The sequence below is a fragment of the Ambystoma mexicanum genome, chromosome 6q (assembly GCF_040938575.1).
Source record: "Ambystoma mexicanum isolate Mex_15411 chromosome 6q, UKY_AmexF1_1, whole genome shotgun sequence".
Lineage (NCBI taxonomy): Eukaryota > Metazoa > Chordata > Amphibia > Caudata > Ambystomatidae > Ambystoma > Ambystoma mexicanum.
The window spans coordinates 1,100,378,531-1,100,401,747 of record NC_090937.1 but is presented as its reverse complement, the minus strand read 5'-3'; the positions used below and the strand labels follow the sequence as shown (position 1 = coordinate 1,100,401,747).

General features: G+C 48.9%; 1 protein-coding gene across 1 annotated transcript in view; it reads right to left on the bottom strand.

The window, feature by feature from the left end:
- Positions 1-7,739: 7,739 nt before the first annotated feature.
- The window catches only part of LOC138515311 (sec1 family domain-containing protein 2-like), a 1,117,334-nt gene continuing 1,101,856 nt past the window's right edge, over positions 7,740-23,217 (bottom strand). The window contains exon 5 of the mRNA XM_069630213.1: positions 7,740-8,003. Within this exon, the coding sequence (XP_069486314.1) occupies positions 7,740-8,003 (264 nt within the window). The remainder of the gene's footprint in view (positions 8,004-23,217) is intronic.

Here is a 23,217-nt window from a genome sequence, read left to right as displayed (position 1 = left end):
ATGACTGAGCTGAAGCAGCTGCGGCGTTGCCTGATGGCAAAGAGGCAACAGCCCGAGTGGCCTTGGCACCTCGAGTACTTTGTTTTCCACCTCTGGCACTCCTACGGTGGCCCCTTTGACTGGCAGCTCCTCTCGCTTTACCGAAGGATGAGTAATAACGAAAGGAACCTCCCCTCCATTGCTGTCCCGTAGGACGAAAAGGCAGAGGTTGTCGAACTGCAGCGCCCAACGACCTCGGTGAAGCTTTTGAAGTCTGCAATCTCTCAAGGCTCTCGTCAGCCTTGCTGCCAAAAAGATGTTCCCCGTCAAAGGGCATGTTGAGGAGCCGGGCCTGCACATCAGGAGAAAACCCCGACTTCTGCAACCACGCAAACCTGCGTATCATGGTGCTCGCTGCCATGGACCGGCTGACGCAATCTGCCATGTCCAAACCCGACTGAACGGCCTCACACATGGCATCCTTGCCATCCTGAACCATGGCAAGGAAACCGACCCGTTCGTCCCCTTCGGGAATATGTTCAGCCGACAAGGAAACACAGTTCCACAGAGTGTGCGTGAAACGTGACAAGGCACATATGGAGTTGGCCGCCTGAAGTGCCATACCCCCTGCAGAAAACACTTTCTTCGCCCAGCTGTCAAAACGCTTGTCGTCCCTATCAGGAGGGATGGTAGGGTACGATGCCTGCTTTGCCGGCGCCGCAGTCACCTGCACCACCAAACTCTCCGGAGTAGGGTGCTTAGACAAGTAGCAGGGGTCACTACTGGTTGGGCGGTATTTTCGTGGCAAAGACATGCCCACTGCCGGGAGACTCTCCGAAGCAGTCCAAGCCGCCACCCTCCTCTGTAGAGCCATATGAAACGGCAGTACCGGGTCAGTTAGTGGACCAATGTCGAGGATATCCGGAAGGTCATTCTGAACAAACTCCCCCAGGGGAGCAGACCATCCTAAGTACTCGGTGACCCTTGACATAAGGCGCCGGTACGAAGAATCAGCATGAGTGCCAGGCTCAGGCCTACAAAACTCCACCTCCTGAGAGGTGTCCAGCCCACTAGCATCATGCAGGGACTGCCTCAAGTCCTCAAACTGGCTATAGCCCGAGAGAATCTCGTCTGGCACCGTGTCAGGCACCATGCCATATTCAGAGCCCTCATCCACCTCTGAAATGAACTCCAGATGGCGGTAAGAAGGCACAGAACTTGAACCAAAGCCATGCTTGACCTTGGCCAGAGCCTTTCTAGGTGGTTCCCCCGAGCCACGGCGTACCCTCGTCGACACAGCCTCAAAAGGCGCTGAGGGTGTCGAGTGAATAGGCATCGACGCCGAGCGCGGCATCGCCAGCATCGACGGCTCCGGCACAGTCCTCGAGGCCGAGGTCGCGAGCGTGTCCCTCGACGGCCAGGACATCAATGGCGTCGACGACTTCTTCGAAGGCAAGCCCTCGAAAGAGTCTGTCGACGACCTCGGTGCCACCGGCGTCAACGTCTTCTGTGAAGACACCACAGGTTCACGCGGTCTCGAGCGCGTCGAGGACCGGGACCTGGACCTGGACCTGGACTGGGCATGCCGAGAACGATTCCCCTTGTCCGAGCGGGACCTTTCCCGCGAATCGTGACGACCACCCCAGCCCGAAGGCGAGCGAGCGGTGTCTCTCGGCTGATCATAACCGACCCGACTCGGAGGCACTGACGGACCAGTGCCCTGCGATTCGAGAATCGCCAACATTTTCTTACCGAAGGAAGCCCATTCCTCCGGTGTTGCATGCTTGGTGGGGTAAGCGACCCACCGACGGGCGGAGTCCTCGGATGAGGACGGATAAAGCGACCGATGACGGTGCTTTCGGGAGTGCCTCGAAGAGGCAGAGGAGTGGCGAGACCGACTCCGGGACCGAGACCCACTGGGCTTCCGACGACGATGCAGAGAGTCGCCCCTCGAGTCGTCCGTCGAAAAAGCCCCGCAGACCTCGACTTCCGGGGCTTGGACACCTTACCTACCAATAACAACTTCTTGCGCTCCCACAAGGCTTTCGACGTGAACGACTGGCAGTCGACACAGTCATCCATGTCATAGGCCTCCCCGAGGCACCAGAGGCAGGCGTCGTGCGAGTCGGTAACCGACATCTTGGACCCACAGTCCCTGCACTTCTTAAAGCCCGGACGCAGTGTGGAAGACGAGGTAGACATCTTCAAGAAGAAATACTTCGCAAACACCAAACAGGTTCGAAGAACCGAGAAACAACAGAAACTCCAAAGAGTCGAGGTGCGCCGAGATTCCCGAAGCGAACACGTTCGCGGAAAAAATGGAACTGAGGCTACGGGCGTCGTGCGTCCTACTTATAACATCCAGTGATGTCAGCCGTCGGAGGAGGTCCTCGAGGATGGCGTATCAACATCATCGACGCAGGACGCAGACGCCGAAGATTTTCCAAAGCAGCACAGCTGTGGTGATTACTGTCATAGATATGGAATACGTCAGAGGACCCAATCCCCTCGAAAGAGGTTTTCTTAAGTTTTAAAAGGCAGACTACATTTTGATGGTTTGCCAGGAGGTGTTCAGTACTCCTCCTAGCCGGACAAGGGGAAACATGACAATATACTGTGAAGGCACTGGGCATGGATGGGGTATCTTCTGAATAACAAGTGGGACACCATGTCTAATCAAATGATGCCATGACACTCTCCTGGAGGTTGTTTCCTCCCCATGCGATTCTCCCTCGTATTGCCGCCCCCAGGGTTAGGACCAGGTAGCAGCTGCAATCCCCTGAACACATGCAGAGAGGTCACCGCCGGGAAGGAGTGATGACACCATCAGATTCATCACATACCCTTCCCCTAATGCTGCTGGTTCTCTCTGCACCTATTGGGAAACCGAAAAGTAAGTTTACATTTCCATGTTCTCTTCCTTTTCGGTGTTCTTCTGTGAAACAATAGGGCAGCATGTCTAAGAAAAAGTGCATGGCCCGTTCATTGGTGTCCTTGCAGAGGCTCATCCATGTTAATGGAGAGTGATCTGTGGCCAAGCTAAACCTCCTACCACTTTATAGCGACCGCCTCCAGTTCAACAGTGGCATAGTTATTTTCTTGGGGGTATAGTTTCTGCTGATTAATAGAATGGGGTGTTCTATACCATTTTTATCCTGTCAAAGAGCAGCCCCCAACCAGACATGTGAAGCATTGGTCAGCAAAATGAACTCTTTGTTAAAGTCTGCCACCATCAACACTGGTTCCTTGCACAGAATGTTTTTAAGTTTGTCAAAACAAAGCTGGTCTTCATTTCTCTACTTTATCATTTGGGGTTCTACATTGTTAAGTTTATCATTGAGGCAAGACGTGATGGAAGAATAACTGGGGATAAAGAGTCTATAATACCGCACTAAACCCCAAAAGGCTCTTAGATCTTTCTTGGTTGTGGGCACTGGAGTTTCCTTGACAGCTTCTACCTTCTTACTATGAGAGGGAACCAGCCCATTACCAACAAAAAATCCAAGACACTTGGACAGCTGATTGTGCCAAATGGCACATTTTTTAATCTGCTACGTGCCTGGCTTTCCTCAAAGCTCTGGTGTCATGCACACACGGTCACAGGCATCCACAGGCACTCGCACCAGACCATGGTCACAGGCATCCACAGGCACTCACCCCAAACCACACTCACAGATACACATAGGTACTCTCCCTAGGTCTACCATGTCCCGCAATTCAGTGCACCAACAAAGGGGCTCTGTTCCCTCGGCCAGGGGAAGGCAAAATGGCCACTGGAGAAGATATTATGGGAAGAACTATCGCCTGTATCAGAACTGGCAACTCCCGTGGCGTGCTTACAAAAACAGTACCTTTGTAACGCAACACCAGGTGAAGAAATGCTTGTCTCCATTGCAGAAACGAGACGCGACATCCCAGACTTTGCCATGCCCACAGTCAGGCTCTGTGAACTTCCGCACAGCAGATGACTATCCCCGTCACGTCGCGCAGGCCACAGGCTCACGTGACTCGGGGGGTGTTACCGTTCCATAAATCAGCCGCGATGAAGCCGAACAGCGCTTCTCAGCTGTTCTATTACGGCGTTTGGCGTTTGCATTCGTTCTTGCTTCTTTGTTGATCTGGACCTCGGACTTCGTTTGTTGGACTTCTTCTTGCCTCACCCTTGAATCCACGCCTTTTCGATCTCTTGGACTACCTTGCTTGACACTGGACCGTCTACAGATTGCTTTGGATTACCCATTCCTGGCTCAGTTGACTCAGAACCTATACTTGCTCCAAACTTCTAGTTTTAGCAATACCACAGTTACTCAGAACTTGGATCTAACCTTCAGGTGCTTCCAGTGTGCTAATCCAGTGTCAGCCCTCACTTCTCAGTGCTATCCTGCTGATTACCCCACTGAGGGAACAGGTACCTTCACTTGGCCCATTCTGTCATTCCAGTATTCTCCCAGTCCTGTCAACCTCCAGGCTCCTGGTAGGTGTCCCTTCTATTGTTCATATACAGAAGGCACTGCACTTAGTACAGCATTCACCTAATCTACACTTTCCTTTCAGCAGCCATACGGAGAAGCTGGTGTTCCTGCCACCTGTGGCCCTAATCCTCGAACAGCGAGTAATTTCTATTTTCGACGTTGGTTGCTTAGGGACGGAGGTTTTCATACTCCTCACGATCCACGAGTCTTGACATCTGGTAACTAGGTATAGGTGGTGTAGGTTCTTCCCATGTCCTACTATAGATGAATAGATCATCAATATAAGCCCCACAGAAAGAGGTAGTAAGGCCATTAACCTTTAAAAAGGTTGCAGGGGCCCCATGAAGTCCAAAAGGTAATACTTTGAACTTAAATAGTCCAATGTTGGTGGAAAAAGCAGTCTTCTCCTTGTCCTCTGGATTAACAGGGAGCGATCAATCATGGCGAGGAAGATGGCTATCCTTGGCATAGGGTAACTGTCAAATTGGGAAACTGCACACAACCTCCTTAAGTCAATACAGAACCTCCACGATTGATCCGGCTTGGCAACAAGCTCTATTGGAGAGGACAAGGGGCTCTGAGCTGGCTCTATGATGATAGATCTTAGCATATTCTCCACCTCTTCTATGACTATTCCTTTCCTGGCCTCTCAGATCCTATAGGGTTTTAAATGGACCACTTTCCCTGGGGGTGTTTGGATATAATGAAAAACCCATTTCATTCTTCCTGGCTCACATCTAAAGACATCAGGAAATTGTTCTGGCAATTCTAACTGATCTGCTCTCCGATTTTGGGCTAGATAGGAAGGAATCAGGAATATGGGAAGGGAATATGGAAATGGGAAGGAATATTTCTCCTCTGTGAAGGGGGCAGTTAGCTAAAACGTGGATGTAGACCCTCCCCAGTGGAAGAAATTCCATAGAACAGGGTATTTGCATGTTCGTTCTCAGTAGAGGGGCTCCGACACTCCTTTGTAATTTTGGAATGTTTGTTTGCCTTACAAATCAATAATGTTCTTGATGTGTGGAAAACTCTGTCATATGTTGGGTGCTGTCCATTGCATGAGGTGGCCATTTCTCTTTTTATTGGCACAATATTTCTCTTTACAGTTGAATGTTAAGCACCACATTTGAATGAAGTAGTGCAATCATGCAGCGTCTCATGCTTTAGTTGAATGCTTTTGTGTTTCATCTTTCTTTACACACCCATGTGCAGACGGTGGAGGCTAGCAATGGCGCTCATGATAATCTTGGCCACGATCATTGCAAATGGATCCCTGTGGCCAGGAGCTGCTCTTTCCAGTCATAGAACCAGTGGCACAACTCACAGGAATCCAGCAGCCTATTCCCAGTGGTCAGCGCTCTGATGGCAGCGGACATTCTTTGGCATCCCACCCCAGGGCGCTAAAGAAACCCTGGTAATGAGTTCCTGCACCTTACGCGGAATCATTGGCAAATCGGTCAGATGAGATGAAAACATCTTAAACGTGTTTTGCGTGGTTTTCAGTCTTGATGGTCAATCCCTACCGAGAAGTGCTTTGATGTCATTGTACAAGTAATCCCTAAATCATACTGTCATTAAGCTTGTGACCTCCCGCTCTGTCTCTTGCATTATCTACGTCCTTCGAAAGAACTGAAGACGAGTGGAGAAGGTAGCAAACCTGTGATTCTAGAAGTATGTTCCACTCAACAAGGCTATCAAGTCTTCAATAAAAGCAGATTCAGGGGCTAACCCCTCAGCCAAAGAGCAGGGTACACATTTCAGTTAAACTTTAATGGGCCCTGGGCCGAGGGCCCAGAGTGAAGACTGAAAAAAAGTGTTTGCCAAACGTTCTCACGACTTGGGCAGCACCGTGTTTACTGCCACCCCTGTTAACCTAAATTAGTAAGTATTGTGGCAAGGCCACATTTTAGAGTTTATCTATACATCCAGGCTGAAGTCCACTCTCACACTCAAGACAGTGCACCACTGTGGCGCGGAAAACACCCCATCCAGATGAACACAACAACAAAAAAGGATGTTAATAGGCTTTAATAAGAAAATATGAGGACATATTCACAGACCTGGTGGCCATGCCCTTCCTCTACACCCATGCGAAAAATATGACCACTTGACATTCAGGAAACAAATCAAAAGCTGCCCATTTCCTATTTACTATTCACTTTGAGGGCTTCCTTGACCGTTTGTTTTAATGTTTACTCTAGAGCCATGAGACCTCTTAGGAGGTGAGAGAGCGCTCTTATAAACAAATGAGTATACATAGAGACATCACAAAAAGAAAATACAAAGACAAGATTATAAACATAAGGTTATGTCCGTCAAGACAGTGCTGATTGTTTCGAAATATCGATCATAATCCAGCCTCACAATTAAAAATAAACGCATTACCATAAACATTATATGGAACACATTTGGATAATTTTACCTATCAGTAAGGTTATAAACCCATTCACTCGTGCTCTTTTGTAGAACATAACCTTCACAATAATTAACAATAATATGGGGCATAATATGTACGTGATCAATTACAAATATGACAAAATAGCTTAAATATAAATGCATATTTCTTAAGAGGATGACAGTGACGTATTCTCTATTTCCACAATTACTTGTAAGCCAACAAGTACAACCACCACTTCCTCTCTTCATTAATCAATAGAGTTCTACCTGGTCATCTAAATATGTGCAATTATTTATCAAACCTGCACAAAATAGTATTTTCTTTGAGAATATAGATTAAAGTCTTAAAGATATACTCAAACGGCTGCAAAGAACCTGTTACATTTGCACAACTTTGATAAATAAGTAGCCAATTAACAATTAACGATGAAAAAGTACACCCCTATTGATTAAGAGACAAGGTGATTGCTGTGCTTATTTTAAGTAGCAAATACTTTTTTCTAGATGTATATATTCACGGTACTATTAAATAGCTATTTGGCTACTTTCTATTTTTTGTTATAAGGCACTTATGTATTATGGTGCATGTGGTTTTTAATAATGAAGATTTTCAATTACAAAGAGGGTGGCTGAATGTGTGTAGAACCTCACTGGCAGGAAATGTGTGACTGCCGTGTTGGGTGTTCTACCCTTCAACAAAATACCTGGGTTATTCTATATATGTAGCACATTAATAGTAATAAATTAAAGTGCATACCAATAGCATGTTCTTTACTACATGTTCTGGTGCATGTTAAATCTCCTCATGATGATATAGTAGTGCATACCTGCATTTCCGGTTATATTGCGGAGTACGTTTGCAAGCATTTCTCTATATGGAAAAATAAATCATGAAATCGTACCTGTAATTTTCTGCAGCAAAGGTGACAATTTCGGCTCATCACAGAACACTCTGACCAACGCCTTCTTCAATTCTTCTTCTGCCGCATCCAATTCTTTATCCAATGGAATTTCCCCAACTACTGAGTAGATGTAAACCAGCAAGACAAGGAGATCTTCGGGGCTGTAATCGTTCTCTTTCCGCTCGCTATGAGACTTAACCATGGAAAGCAACTGTCTCAAAACCTTGGGTAGGTCAGTCTCTCCGAGGTTCTGAAATAAAGAAGGCAATGTCTCAGGCCGAGAGCAATGGTAAGCGCAAGGTACAAAGTACAAGGGAAGACAGACAATTGACAAAAGGCCATTAAGGTATTGGGCATGGGAGGGCTTTCCTCATGGGGAAGGGGGAGATACCACCTCTTGTCCAGTGAAGTCATGGCATCTCCCTGGTTGGTGTCTCCTCCCATGTGATCCTCCCTCATATAGCCTCCCCTAGGGTCAGGATCAGGTAGCGACTGCCGTCCCCTGGCCACATGGGAGGAGGTCACCACTGGGAAAACAGTGATGAATCCATTGGATTCATTGTAATATTTTATGTGCCTGGAAAGCAATACCACTGAAATTGCAGATATACTCTCTATGGATGACTTAGACATCTTAGCTGTGACCAAATCCTGGCTCCACGATGCAGCCAGTCCAACCCTCATGATAGCCATACCAGAGAACTACCAAATACTTAGAGCTGCTAGACCTAATGTTAGAGGGGGCAGTCTTGCTATCATAGCCAAAACTAAACTAGCATTAAGACTGACTACACCCCCTGAAATCAAATCTTGTGAGCTACTATCAGCCAAACACCCAATCTCAAATAATAGTACTCTAACCATATTCCTAGTATACCGACCTCTTGGTCCTATTGGCACCTTTGAAGAAGACCTCTCCAGCCTCCTTACAAACAATATCAAGGACACCTCACAACTCCTATTGCTAGGAGATTTCAACTTGGGCTTCAATGGTCCTAAGGACAAACATGCCCAATCCATTGAAACCATCCTGACCGAACATGGCCTTACCCAAAAAGTCCTCGCCCCGACGCATATAAAAGGGTGAATATTAGACTAGGTAGCTAATCTGAACTGTGCCACTGCTATTACCAAAATAAACCCTCAACCCTGGACTGACCACTTCCTAATCAACTTCTCGTCTGCCATAGAGCCCCAAAAGCAGAAAAGTATTGAAATAGCTCCACTGCTCCCCACCAGAAGTAAAAAAGACATCACAGTGGAAAAACTACTTCAACTCCTCCTACCCACCCTCTCTTCTATCACTAACAATACGGACCCAAACATACCAGTAGCAACCTTTAATGACACCATGACGAAGGCCCTTGACACCATTGCACCAGTCAAACTTTGCAAGAGTAAACAAAAGTCTCATCTTAACACTTGGTTTACGCCCCAGCTCAAAGAATTAAGACTCCAAAAAAGGAAACTACAAGCTATCTGGCGACATTCCCCTACACTTGAGAATAAAGCCATATTAACCATTCACCAACATGTTTTTATACATATTCGCCAACATGTATAAAAAGGAGATCATCCTCACCAAAAGGAATACTTTCAACGAAAGAATGTCCAAAGCGAACCCCAATACAAGGAGTTCTTTACCATCCTTCCCGAAATGGAAAACCCTATTCCACCTACAGATAATGTCTCAAAAGATAAAGAATGGTGCACTACCATCCAAAATGCCTTATCTAATAGAATAGCCACTCTGCAGAACAAAATAGCCATCAAAAAAGCCTCTCTGCGCACCCTACCCCACCCACTGCATCTCCAATAATGAATACACCTTTCAGATTCACCAATATCTCCATACTGGAAACTGAAAAGGTTATACTCTCCCTGAAGCCATCCAACTGCCAGGGTGATAGTTGCCCAGCATAAATAATTAAGGATGCTGCCAGAGATTTAGCACCCTTTATCTCCAAGCTAGTCAATCTTTCTTTTAAGTCAAGTACAGTCCTGTTGAACCTCAAAGAATCATGGGTACTACCACTACTTAAAAAGCAGACCCTAGACACGGCCATTCCCATCAATTACAGAGCCATCACAACAGTCCCATTTCTCCTCAAAAACATTGATAGAGTAGCCTACCTCAGTACCTCCAACTGCAAACTTATCTGGAGGCCAACCACCAATTAGGATCACGCCAATCTGGTTTTTGACCTCAACATGGGACTGAAACGGCATTAGCTGACCTAAAGACTCAAATAGACGAGTTGAAGGATAAAGGTAAAACAGCTATGCTACTCCTCCTCGACCTCTCGGCAGCCTTCGACCTGGTGGATCATGCAGTGTTATGCGAATACCTAGCGTCAGCTGCATAGTTCTCGAGTGATGCTATAGCCTGGGTACAATCCTTCCTAGCTAACCGTACGATGAGAGTGTTCTCCCCATCAGCTTCAGCAGACCCAATCCAAATCACCTGTGGTCTTCCACAAGGTTCATGTGTCTCACCTACAATGTATAACATCTTTACCAAGCCACTCTCCAACAAACTTGATAGACTGGGTGTTACATATACGAATTATGCTGACTACACCCAGATCCTCATACCCCTATCGGGCAACTTTGTTGAAGACACAGCCTTGGTAAATAGGATATACCTCCTCATTCAGGCATGGATGGCCTCACATGGTCACTGCCTGAATGATGACAAAACCGAGATCTTGATCTTGGGTTCTGATTGCAACTTAAAAAAGCTAAGTCCCAGTTATGCGGCATTTACCACCGATGGCAATGTAATCAAAGTAGTCATTCAAGTAAAAACACTAGGCTTTTACCTCAATTCTACTTTATCGCTAAAAAAAACAAGTCGGCTCCATGGCCTCATCTACAGCCTATACTTGCAAGCTAATCAGGGCCTGTAGACCCTTTCTATCCAAATCTAGCTGCATTACGCTTGCCAACGCATTAATAATGTCTAAACTTGACTACTGTAATGCCTTATATGCAGGTGCTAATAAAAATATACTCAATAAAATTAAAATACTACAAAATAACGCTCTAAGAGCAGCCTTGAACATACCACGTAGGGAGCATATCTCCAATCTCAGAAGAGATCAGCATTGGCTAAAAATCAGTGACAGGATACAACTCAAAGTGGCATCTCTCACCTTCAAATGCCTTAATAATGCCGCTCCTCCCTACCTCTCTGCTAGACTGACCAGAAGAATCCCAACTCACCACACTAGATCATCCAACCACCTCTGCCTAGAAATTCCTAGATTTAGACTTTTCAAAGCTGGTGGGACTAGCATCCCAGTCAGAGCTGCTCTCTCTTGGAATGCTCTGCCAGTCCCCTTTAGAGTAGAACAGCCATACTCTAGCTTTAGACGCAATCTGCCGAACTGGCTGCGATCTAAGGACATCTAATGAAACGGCTCACCCACCTATGCTTCTGACCTTTGCACATTCTATGCGCATACCTCTTCTCCCTATCAATGTAACTATCTGGTACCGAGTACCCCCACCTAATTGTATGTAAAGTAACTGCTCATGTTCTCGATTTATGTAACAACATGTATGCAAAGTAATTGTTTATGTTCTTGATTTACGTAATTACCTGTATCCTGTAACTAAGCTTCAAGTATTCTTGTATCTGATGCGCCCAATTACCTGAGGGTTTGGTGCGCATTTGCCAAATAAACAAAGTCAAATCTCTTTTGTAATTTATTCTATTTATTTCTGTGTGCGATATGTTTTTTTTATTTACTTGCCCAATCATGTAATGAAAAATAATAAAAGCATAAACGGTCGAGTAAAATTTAAAATATGAGATCATAGGTAAAGAGGATTGAACCCATAGCTCCTGTAGATGACTGCTTCACAGGCGAGGGGTCTAACCTCTGGACCACCAAAGCTTTCGTTATGGCTATGTCAGAGCACTTTTACACCTGTGAATCGTGCACCAGTGGGTGCTGTGAACAGGGCGTGCAAGTGCAGGCATTTTCTCCCATGTTGAAAGACAATGACATGGCAAGTGGCAAAGTCTCAGACGGCTGCGTCAGGGATATTTTGGGCTACTGGTATGTGTCAATGAAATGGCTGCTTCGGCTGATATGAAAAAGGCTGTCTCCCCAAATATCCCTTTCATGCACAGTCCAGCAGCCCTGAAGTCGGCACTGCAAGACTACAGTAGTCCGCACAACAGGGTGGGTAGCATTCTGAGGCTGCACGGCACCGAGAAGCAGCTTCTACCCAACTACAGTGCTCCTTCCCTGTGTGCTCCTAATGAAGCAGAGGAAGTGACTAACTCTATAGTGACACTTGCATGCAAGCACACACCATTGCACTAAGCCTTTGGGGGGTCCCGTAGTGCTTGCTGACAAGTATTTATAGATATGTGTTCTTAGGCCAAAGAGGAAACAATGCTAGAGCCAACATGCTTCTCTTGATCAAAGTATTTATAAAAAGAACTGCACAATGCAACTTTGAAATGTAAGAGGAAATTCATGCCCGGCTGCTGTGAGCAACAATGATAAATTACTACCAGGAGAGTCATAGAATCAGCCGGGGCTTTGTGGAACCCGGAAAGTAGCAACAGCAGCAGCACCGAAATAAGTATGTTTAACACAACTTTTTTTTTTAATGGTTTTGCCTTATTTTCCATGTCCACATTTTTAAAGGACTAGACGTCAGGTGATATCCAATAACAAAAACTCATATGCATAATTAATGGTCTTGGGGCATCATCATGCTCAGGCCTGTGGGATTGTTTAGTGCTGGTACCATCATAGGTCTGGCGTCAGAACAGCAGAGTTGCACCGTTAGTCGTCCCCTCAGATGTGCCATGTTTTCGGATAGGAGCACACTGCCCTTCGCTGCGTTCTGGTCTAAGGCCAGCTCTGTGCAAACTTGCATGAAACGGAGTGGGGGTGGCGGGGGGAGGGGTCAGCGCATCCTTGAATGAAGCATACACCACAGGGAGATGGGAAACGTGCATTTAAACAAAATATGCTAGCCGTTTGTCATTATCATGCCAACTCTGAAGATTTAAGACTTCTATCTATCAATGTACACTGACTGAAGACTGCCCTCCCTCGCCAGAGTACAAGAATCAAACCAGCCATGGGCCCACATTTCTTGTGCGTTACGCCGCCTGCTTGCCTCTCGTCAAGGGAGCCAATAAAAGCTTTAAAAACAGGCCAATTGTAAACTTTTCAAAGCCCCCATAAAACGTTCAAACCACGCAAAGCGGCGCCAAGTAAAAATCAAACACCCCCACCTCCACCTGCGGTTCACCCCTGGAACATTTGTAGAGCGCGTTGGTGCGTTTCCAGGCAGGGCCCTCCGCTCTTGCGGACTCGGAATGAATTCCTGACTGTCCCCTGAGGTAAGTAAGCGGCCGGTTCCAGAAAGCTATCGCTCTCTGTTTAGACGGCGCCAAAGTTTAAGAACACGTATAAGAAAATGCTATATATGAGCCTTGATTTTGAAACTTTCTCTAAAATCACGCTTAACATAATATGGAAAAAACATCTTTAAAATTAAACACAAACAGACGAAAAAAACACAAACAGACGATAGAGGTCTTTTCTCAGACATACTTTAGAGTCGTGTTATTCATATTTTACCCACTGTTTAGCGAATGTCGCTACATAACTTAATATACCCATGAGTACAAGACCAGCCTTATATAGCATACCACTGCTATTTTAGTTCGCACAAGGCTCTTCCAAGGGGAACACAATGATTCCGATATATTTACAAAGTATTTTATAGTGCCCGATTCTAATGTTCTGCCCCCCTCACAAGCATCCCCAATTCGTACAGCTACAGAGGGTGAGGCACTGGGAGATCAGTTATTTAGAGAGAATGACAGAATACTTGCCATGTGACGAAGACATTATTAGAACCATTCCAGGTCAAAAGGTCAGCAACGTAATCATTAGGGCACCTGTCCTTGACACATCCATCAATAACCCCAATAGGCAATAATGTCTGCAGGAATCTTACACCAACCTATACACCAATTGAATTCCCTAATCCATACTCTTCTCTCCATAATAGTTTGGACAGGACAAGTAGTGGTGAAGTGGCTTTTAGTGTCAGGGGGCGGAGAGAGCCTGATGTGGTACCTCCATTGTAAATGATTAAAGGCTAGTGCCAACATGGTGAATTTTTTCAGTGGAGGTGCATTAATAGTGCCACAAATTTGTGAGCAAGTGAGTCCAAACCAGCATTAGGTGACATGGGAGATGTTCTGCCCCAATAATTATTATTTAAAATAATGGGTTGAAATAGTGCATTTTACATCATCTTTATTTAGATAAATGGGATAAAATGACAATTATTGATCCTGTAGGGTAACACATGAAAAATATAATAGTTGGTAGATCACTAAGGGCACAAAGGAACATTAGTCATCGTTTTCATTAAGCCTGTCCCAATAATATATGCCAGCATTGTCACTGTAAAAACACTTTCATGATGTTGCCCAAAATATATGCCAACACTGCCACTGTAAAGCAGCGTTCTGGATGCCTGTGATAACAATATATGATAGCACTGCCCTGTACAACACATTTTCATGTTGCTTGGGGCCAAATATATGCCAGTATTGCCAATGCAAAACCCTTTCAAGATGGCGGCCAGCATAGGCCTGTAAAGCATACATTCATAATGGCTGTGTCCATAAAGTAGGTCAATATGACCATGAAACAAAAATTCCATTCTGCCTGTTCACAAAATATGCAAGTATTGCCAATGTAAAAGAGTTTCATGATGCCTCTATCCAAATATATGTGTACATATAATAAATATATATGGTGCATGGCACGAAAGGAGGCCACACCTAAGCCACCGACCCCAAGTGCCAAGGGACACTTCTGGCAGCACGGTTGAAAAAATTTATTATTTTTAGAGCCTTGGTGGCAATGCGTCAGTGCGCATCAGCTTCTCAGCTGACATCCAGCCCTGAAATAATCTTGGGCTACCCATTGCCTTCCCCCAGGCCCTGCACATTTCTATTTCCCCCTACACCCCTCCCCGGCACCCCTACTACAGCACTGCCACAATCAATCAACCTCTTGCTCCCTTTTCCATGCACCTGAGACCCGCCCTCCCCTAAAACTGGAACAGGGCTGTGTTCTGCAGACAGCTCAAGACTCATCTATTCCAAGCCAACTGTAAAACAACACCATCTCTGTACCTTTTCTAGTTGTATGTTAGGTTATTGGGATATCTATTGCTGCCGTACACATTTTTACAGTCTGCAGGCACTAATGTGGATCTGAAATCAAAACAGAAGGGGCTTAGGGGAGTAAAGGGAAAAGAAAATGTGCTGTGCTTAACTGCTGGTGTGTGCAGAACCAGGAGTAACTGGCTTCTATGTGCGTGTGTTTTCTAGGCGGGGATTTGCACACCAGAAGTGCTTTGCTTCCAGATTGCAGAGCAAAAGTTCCTGGGGAAGATATATGTATTAACCTGCGTACCTTTTCCAATCAGAGCTATCAAAACCAAAGTAAAAAATGAAACATTTTGCCTCCTCCTATTTTACGTTTTTTTGCTATCTTTCGCTAGAAATGGCGTAATGCCGGCATTGTGTGCTTATAAAAAAAAACTCAAACAAAAAGGATAACAGGCATAGGTGGGAGCTGGGGGAGGGGGTACTGAAAAATACATCTCTTGCGCTGCATGATTGAAATTAAGTCACCTTACAAGAAAGTCAAGCCAATAGTGTTTCAAAATCACTGAAAAATTCTAAAACCGAAACTCTTGTGTTTACAGCCCAGTAACAGCAAACGTTAATAATACAGAACAAACAACTGATTAAATAAAAAAAAAAGTGTGTGTGGAGATGCTCCAAACAGAACACAAGAGGGAGGGAGGCGAGTAGGGCTGCAGAATTGGGACTTCTGATACAGCAACCATGTCTACTGGTAGCAAGACGTACTGTGTGTGGGGTCTCAAACAAGCTGACATTTCTAAAATAATACTATATGCTGGACTGACAAATAAGATAGAATCAACATCATACTTCTTATTCTTTCTTGATCACTTTTTCATAGTCTAGTGTTATATTGTGGAGCTCTCCTAATTAACCAGATACTTAACCCATAAACGACATCACAGAAATTGACACTCCCTGATCCTGACTGCAGCACACTGTACTGTTTATAATTGGGTCAGCAATCCTTTAAAACCACACAAATACTTCTAGTATTAAATAATACACGACTTATCATAAACACACAATCAAAAAAACACAAGCCTAAAATAAACTTAACATATCAAAACTCCATGCCTTGCCCAGGAAAGTAGCTACTGCAAAAACCATACGAGTACGTGACATTAAGCAGCAAACTTGCATGGCCCCGGCAGTTAAGTGGGTGCCAAGTTGTCACAAAATTGTTTTCAACCAAGTTCTATGGGTATACCATCATTTCATTGATGGGCCTTCTTACGAATGCCTTTTTTATGTGGACACTATTACGAAAAAGTCATCAAAATGTTGGGGGTGGGGGAAAGGGCAGATAAGGGGTTGTGGGGGGTCGGGAATAGTTAAAAAATAGGTGGGGGAGAGGGATTTGGGGGGAACCCCCCAAAAAACGTTTCTCGTAATAGTGTCACGTAAAAAGGCAGTCATAAAGATGTCTGTCAGCGGAAGGAACAAGTTACTTACCTGTAACTGTTGTTCTCCAGCATGGGTCTGGCATGGATTCACATGCTCATGAATATTCCCCGTCGTCAGGCTGGGAATCCTCGGTAAAGAAAAAACCAGTATCAGTTTTGTTTCTGATCTGTCTTTCGTATTAATAACCAATCACTGGTCTCTGCGTCATACTGACCACAGCCAATGACTGCCCTCTACCTAAGCACCGCCTCTGGCAGCCATCTTCAGATTTGGAAGCACGTGAAGTGGCAGTATGACCAAGTGAAGAGCCGCAGAGGGGTAGGCGGGAGGGTTCGCATGTGAATCCATGCCAGACCCATGCTGGAGAACAACAGTTACAGGTAAGTAACTTGTTCCTTCTCCAGCATGGGGTCTGGCATGGATTCACATGCTCATGAATAAAGAATACATAGCAGTACACACATGCACAACCACGGGAGGTGGCAAAGGCTCAACATTAAGCATTACATCAAACTCAACATTAAGCATCTTACCTCCTCACCAGGCTCACCTCAGGCGAACAGGTTGCGCAGCACTGCTTGGCCGACCCTGGACTCCTCCCTGGAATCCCGATCGACGCAGTAGAACTTTGTGAAGGTGTGCGTCGACCTCCACTTAGCAGCCCTGCATATGTCCAGCAGGGGCACACCAGAAAGGAACGCTGTGGTAGCTGCGATCGCTCTGGTGGAATGGGCTCTCGGACGGCCAGGCAGCGGTCGGTTTGCCAACCGATGACAGTACATGATACAGCCGGAGAGCCATCTGGAAATGGAAGCCTTCGAGAGAGCCTTCCCCTGATTGACAGGTCCAAAGTTCACAAAGAGTTGTGACGTCTTCCGAAAACCCTTCGTGCGGTCCACGTAGAACTTCAGCGCTCTAGCTACATCCAGCGAGTGCAAAGTCCTCTCAGCCGGCGACGAAGGCGACGGGAAGAACACAGGTAACACCAAGGGTTCGTTGAGATGGAAGTCCGACGGTACCTTGGGCATGAAGGAGGGGTGCGTCCTGAGCACTACCCTCGTGTCGTGGAAAGTCAAGTACGGGGCCTTGCAGGAAAGGGCCTGGATCTCTCCCACTCGTCGTGCGGAGGTGATGGCCACAAGAAAAGCTGTTTTCCACGATAGAAACTTCAACGGGGCCGAGTGCAGAGGCTCGAACGGAGGTCCCATGAGCTTGGTCAGCACCACGTTGAGCTCCCACGCCGGGGCCGGAGCCTTCACCAGCGGGAACGATCTGAACAGTCCCTTCATGAACTCTTTCACCAGACGATGAGACCACAAGGACGTCCGCCCCGTGGTTCTGGTGTATCGGGAGATCGCAGCAAGATGAATCTTGATGGACGCGTGTGCCAGACCAGCTTTGGCCAGCGTCAGCAGGTACGGCAGTACTTGGGGGGCCGTAATCCGTAGAGGGTTAATCTTCTGTGCGTGGCACCAGACAGAGAACCTCTTCCATTTGTGTCCGTAGCATTTAAGAGTCGAGGACGCCCTGGCCTTTGCAAGAACCTCTCTGCAATCGGCCGGTATGTCGTATCCTCCAAACTCTAGCGCTGCAGGAGCCAGGCCTGCAAGTTCAGCGACTTCGGGTCGTGGTGGAGGATGGCGCCTCCTTCCCTGGAGAGTAGATCCGCGTCCGCCGGCAGCTTGATCGGCGGGGACGCTGACAAGTCCAGAAGGTCCGGGAACCATATCTGCCTCGGCCACGCAGGTGCGACGAGGATCATCCTGCACCGTGACCTCTTGAGCTGGTTGACGAGCCGGATTAGCAGAGGCAAGGGAGGGAACGCGTAGAGGAACAGGCCCTCCCAGGGGAACGAGAAAGCATCGCCCATGCTCCTCGTCTGGGGAAACCTGCTGGCGAACCTCCGGCACTTGGTGTTCGTCGCCGTCGCGAACAGGTCGATCTGGGGTGTGCCCCACCGTCGGAAGAGGCGATCCACCAGATCCTGCCGTAGTTCCCACTCGTGGCACGAGCGCAGCTCCCTGCTGAGTGAGTCGGCGATGGTGTTTTTTATCCCTGCCAGATGAAACGGCACCAGAAAAATCCCTTGGGCAACGGCCCAATGCCACAGGTCCTGCGCCTCCTTGGACAGCGCTGGGGACCTGGTTCCGCCCTGTTTCCTGATGTAAAACATGGTGGTGGTGTTGTCGGTGAAGATCCTCACCACCTTGCCCTTGAGGGACGGAAGGAAGGACCTGAGGGCCCAAAACACTGCACGGAGCTCCAGGACGTTGATATGCAGGGACTTCTCCGTCGGGAGCCAGAGTCCCCTTGCGTGCAGATTTTCAGTGTGCGCTCCCCACCCTTCCAGGGAGGCATCCGTGGTCACGGTCTCCTGGTGGGCTGGGGTCTGGAAGTCCATGCCCGCCGTCAAATGCGCGCGGGTGCCCCACCACCGTATCGCTCGTCGGAAACTCTCGTCGAGCTTGATCCTTTCCTCGAAGCTGCCCGTCGTCTGGATCCAGCGCGCATCCAGGAATTCTTGCAACGGGCGCATCCGGAGCCTGCACATGGGAATGAGGTAGATGCAGGAAGACATCATCCCGAGGAGGGACTTGATGGACCTCACTTTGGCCGCGTCGGCCACCAACATCCGTTGCACCTTGCCCAAGATGGTCCTGGTCCTCTCCTCCGACGGGGAGGCCAGAAGGGACACTGTGTCGAGCCTGGCTCCCAGAAACAGTGCGACTTGCGCGGGCACCAGGTGGGATTTGGCGTAGTTCACGGAGAATCCCAGGTCCGAGAGGAGTTGGACGGTCCTTGCCGTGTGGACCACGGCGAGCTCCCTCGTCTTGGCGCGGATGAGCCAGTCGTCCAGGTAGGGGTAGACGTGAATCCCCTCGCGGCGCAGCTGCGCCGCCACCGGTGCGAGGCACTTGGTGAATACCCTGGGTGCCGACCGTAGTCCGAAGGGAAGGGCTTTGAACTGGTAATGACGCCCTTGGACCACGAATCTGAGGAATTTGCGGTGCCCCTTTAGGATGGGAATGTGGAAGTAGGCATCCTCCAAATCCAACGACGATAGGAAGTCTCCTTCCTCCAGCTGACCCAGGACGTGCTGGAGGGTGACCATCCGGAACTTCTGCGCCTTGATGAACTTGTTCAGACGTCGCAGGTCCAGGATGGGGCGCCATCCTCCCGTCTTCTTCTTCACGAGGAAGTATCTCGAGTAGACTCCGGAGCCCCGAAGCCTCCTTGGGACGAGTTCGATGGCGCCCTTTCTGAGCATCGCCTTTACCTCCAGGAGAAGTTGAGGGACGTGAAGTTCTCTCCTGGCCACGGGGGGGACGCGCGGGCACCTTCTTTGAAACTCGAGCGCGTGGCCCCGGGCCAGGGCGTCCAGCACCCAACGGTCGGTGGAGATGGACTCCCACACGCTGACGAAGCCCGCCAGCCGGCCTCCCACCGGGGTGCTTCGGTGGGGGCCCGACCCCATGGCCGGTTCAATCCTGCTTGGGCGCGGCCTTGCCGCCTTGACCTCCTTGGCGACGACGGCGGGGTCCGCTAGACTTGCCTCGTCCTCTGTAGGCCTCTTGCGACGACGAGTGGGCCGCTTGACGGTAGGAAGCGAAACCGCCGCCGGAACCTTTGGAGGCGCCCTTGCCTCCGCCGCTCCGAAAGGGCGTCCGTCGTTGCAGGACTCCAAGGGCCCGGGCCGTCTCAGTATCCGCCTTGATGGCCTGAAGGGAATCGTCCACTGTCTTCCCAAACAGGTTGTTCCCGTCGAAGGGCATGTCCAGGACTCTGGTCTGGACGTCCTGCCGGAAATCCGTAGCTTTGAGCCATCCACGACGTCGAAGGCAAACGCCGTTGCCCAGCTGGCGGAACCCGGTGTCGGCGATGTCCGTCGCCACGGTGATGGTGTGGTCCGAGGCCACCTCACCTTCCTGCAGGATCTCAAGGGCCTCCGCCCTCTTGTCGTCCGGCAGAAAATCCAGCAGGGGAGCTATTCTCGTACCGGTCTCTTCTAGCTGGCGTCGTGGAAGGGTTCTTGAGGAGGGAAAGGCCCTCATCCCAAATGTCGTCCAACAGAGGCACTGAGAGGACGGTCTTCCTCTTGGCCTCGCGCCGCTGATAAAGGAAGCCTTCCTTTTTCTTCTCCTCAGGGCAGAGTTGGAAAAGCTCGGAAGCCCTGGAGATCATGGAGTGGAAAGATCCGATCTCGTCGGGCGGAGAAGCCCTGGTGGGAGGCGACGACGGAAAATCCTCGTCGTATGCCTCGTCGTCCGTACCCATCGCTGCCGTGTCAGTCCCCGTATCATCCCCTCGGGTGGACGGGGAGGAGGGCTGGAAGGGGCGCGACGGTTGAAAAGGAGGTGGTGGATGGATCCTTCTTTTCTTGGTAGGGGGAACACCAGAAGGTCCCGATTCTGGATCCCCCGACGGGAGAGGTTCCTCCGTCGGTAACGGTAGCCTCGTCCTTATCTCGGAGCATAAGGACTGTATGGCCAACAAAATGGCCGCCGAGTTGTCTTGCGGCGCTGGCAGAGGGGAATCCGACGGGCGAGCAGGGGCCCCGTCGGTATCCTCGACGATGTCGTCGTCGTCACCTGCGTCGGGGTCCATTCCGACGGGCTGGCCTTCTTCCACGCCTAGGCCGTGGCTTAAGACCTCGATCAGCTCCTATTCTGAGGTTGAGGCCGAATCTCCGACGACGCCCTGCCCCCCCTTCTTCTTCCCCACGGAGGGTTTCACGGGGGTCCTATCGATGGGCACAAAGGAAGACTCCCTCCGAGGAGGCAGGGAGATTCTGGGCCCTGAGGTCGCCACCACTGGTGCAGCCACCACAGGCTGAGCCAGGGCCGCCGCGACCGTTTCGATAGAGGGCTTGGTTGGATGGATCAAGGCCTTCACCACCTTAGGTGCGCTCACCGCCTTATCCTTGAGGGAGGGGGCACTGCCACGCTCCTCCTCTGCCTTAGAGCTCGACCGGGGCCTCTCCAGGAGCTTCGCCGGGTGCTCGGCCTTCCTCTTACCCGACCCAGAGCGTTGGCTCGTGGTTGATGGTGCCGGGGAGGGTGCGCCCTGCCTGGCGCCCGTAGAGCCCGACCGTTCGGCGCTCCCGGTGCCAGCGGACTCGCGGTGCTTGGCCTTATGTTGGGCCCCCGTCGCCGGGGCGCCCTCAAAGGTCTTAGAAGACCGCTCGGATTTCTTCTTCTTCTCGCCAGACGGGCTCTTACCCTCCAGCCAGTTGGCGAGACGTTGATGGCGGTCCTTCATGGTCCGTTCCGACATGTTGCCGCAAAACGCACAGTCCTTCTCCACGTGCGTCTTGTCCTCATGAAGGCAGTAAAGGCAGAAAGAGTGTTCGTCCTCCTTGAAGACGTTCTGCAGCTGGCATCCAGGGCAGACCCTGAACAGCTTTCCGGGCGTCGAGCTTCCCTTCTCCTGGGCCATCTCCGAGACCGGGCCTGAGAAGCTTCTGGATTCCTCCGAAGTGTAGCTCGACGAAATCTTCACCCTTGAGGGGCACAGATGAATCCGACACGGGTCCCCGTTGATCGGATGTAGGATCGGTGGAGCTTGAGGCTCTTTGACCGAAAGAATCGAAGTTTTTTTGTGAAAAAAGCGCGAAAAAAAGCACTAACGCTCGAGAGCAATAGCACGAGGATCCCAACACATGAACGTGCGGTAAAAATCTGAAGATGGCTGCCAGAGGCGGTGCTTAGGTAGAGGGCAGTCATTGGCTGTGGTCAGTATGACGCAGAGACCAGTGATTGGTTATTACTACGAAAGACAGATCAGAAACGAAACTGATACTGGTTTTTTCTTTACCGAGGATTCCCAGCCTGACGACGGGGAATATTCATGAGCATGTGAATCCATGCCAGACCCCATGCTGGAGAATGACATGGACCTGTTCTACGAATATCAAAGTACAACTGGCATATTAAAAGAAAATGGAGAGCTTCCTCCTTCCTGTATTTTCAATAAAAACAATAAGTTATAAAATGTTCTCCAAAAGCCCAACTAGCCGTTTCGTCGGCCAGATGCAAAGTGTTTAATCGTAACTTGACCTATACATTTTTCTTAAAAAAGGATTCAATCAAGTCTAGTTAGGGCTCTGGCAGAAACCCTTTTTATGCTCCAGAAAAAGTTTTGAGTGTATGGACTGACAGCTTTAATAATCGGGTCTTGCTCACCCTATTGTTTACACCTACATTTGACAACACATTTTTAAGACCCAGGAATATTTCTAGGACTGGCAACATTACTTATCCTTGGCTTCAAGTCCAGGGACCACCTCTCTCCAGCCCTAAAATCTCTCCACTGGCTCACAGTTGCTGTGAGGATCAAGTTCAAGACCCTCTGGATCATCCACAAGGCTTTATGTGGCCGGGGACCCAGCTACATCCAACTCTCTCCCCCGAAATACCTCCCGCTAGAGCCCTTCGGTCTTCAAACTCCAACTCTCTGCAGATCAGACGCTTTTCCAAGCAGAGAGTGGGGGTAGAGATCTCTCTTCCACAGAAGCCTCCCTCTAAAATAGTCTCCCTGCCCCTCTCAGACTTGAGCCAGATCTCCTTCTGTTCCAGAAGCTTCTCAAAACGCTCATTTTCTCTTCTTCCTTTCCTTTCCTCTCACCCTCCCCTGCTAATGTCCCCCTCTGCTGCATTTGACTGGCTCCCTGGTTCCTTCTGATTCTTACAGGGCACCAGGCCCTTCTCGCCCAGTCCACATCAGCACCTTGGTCTACCCTGACCCCCAAATCTGCACTTGCACTACCAAGCTCCTGTGACCCCCTGGCGGGGCCTGCACCCCTACTGGGCCCATCCAGGCCTGACCTCGCACTTAGCATGTGGACCTT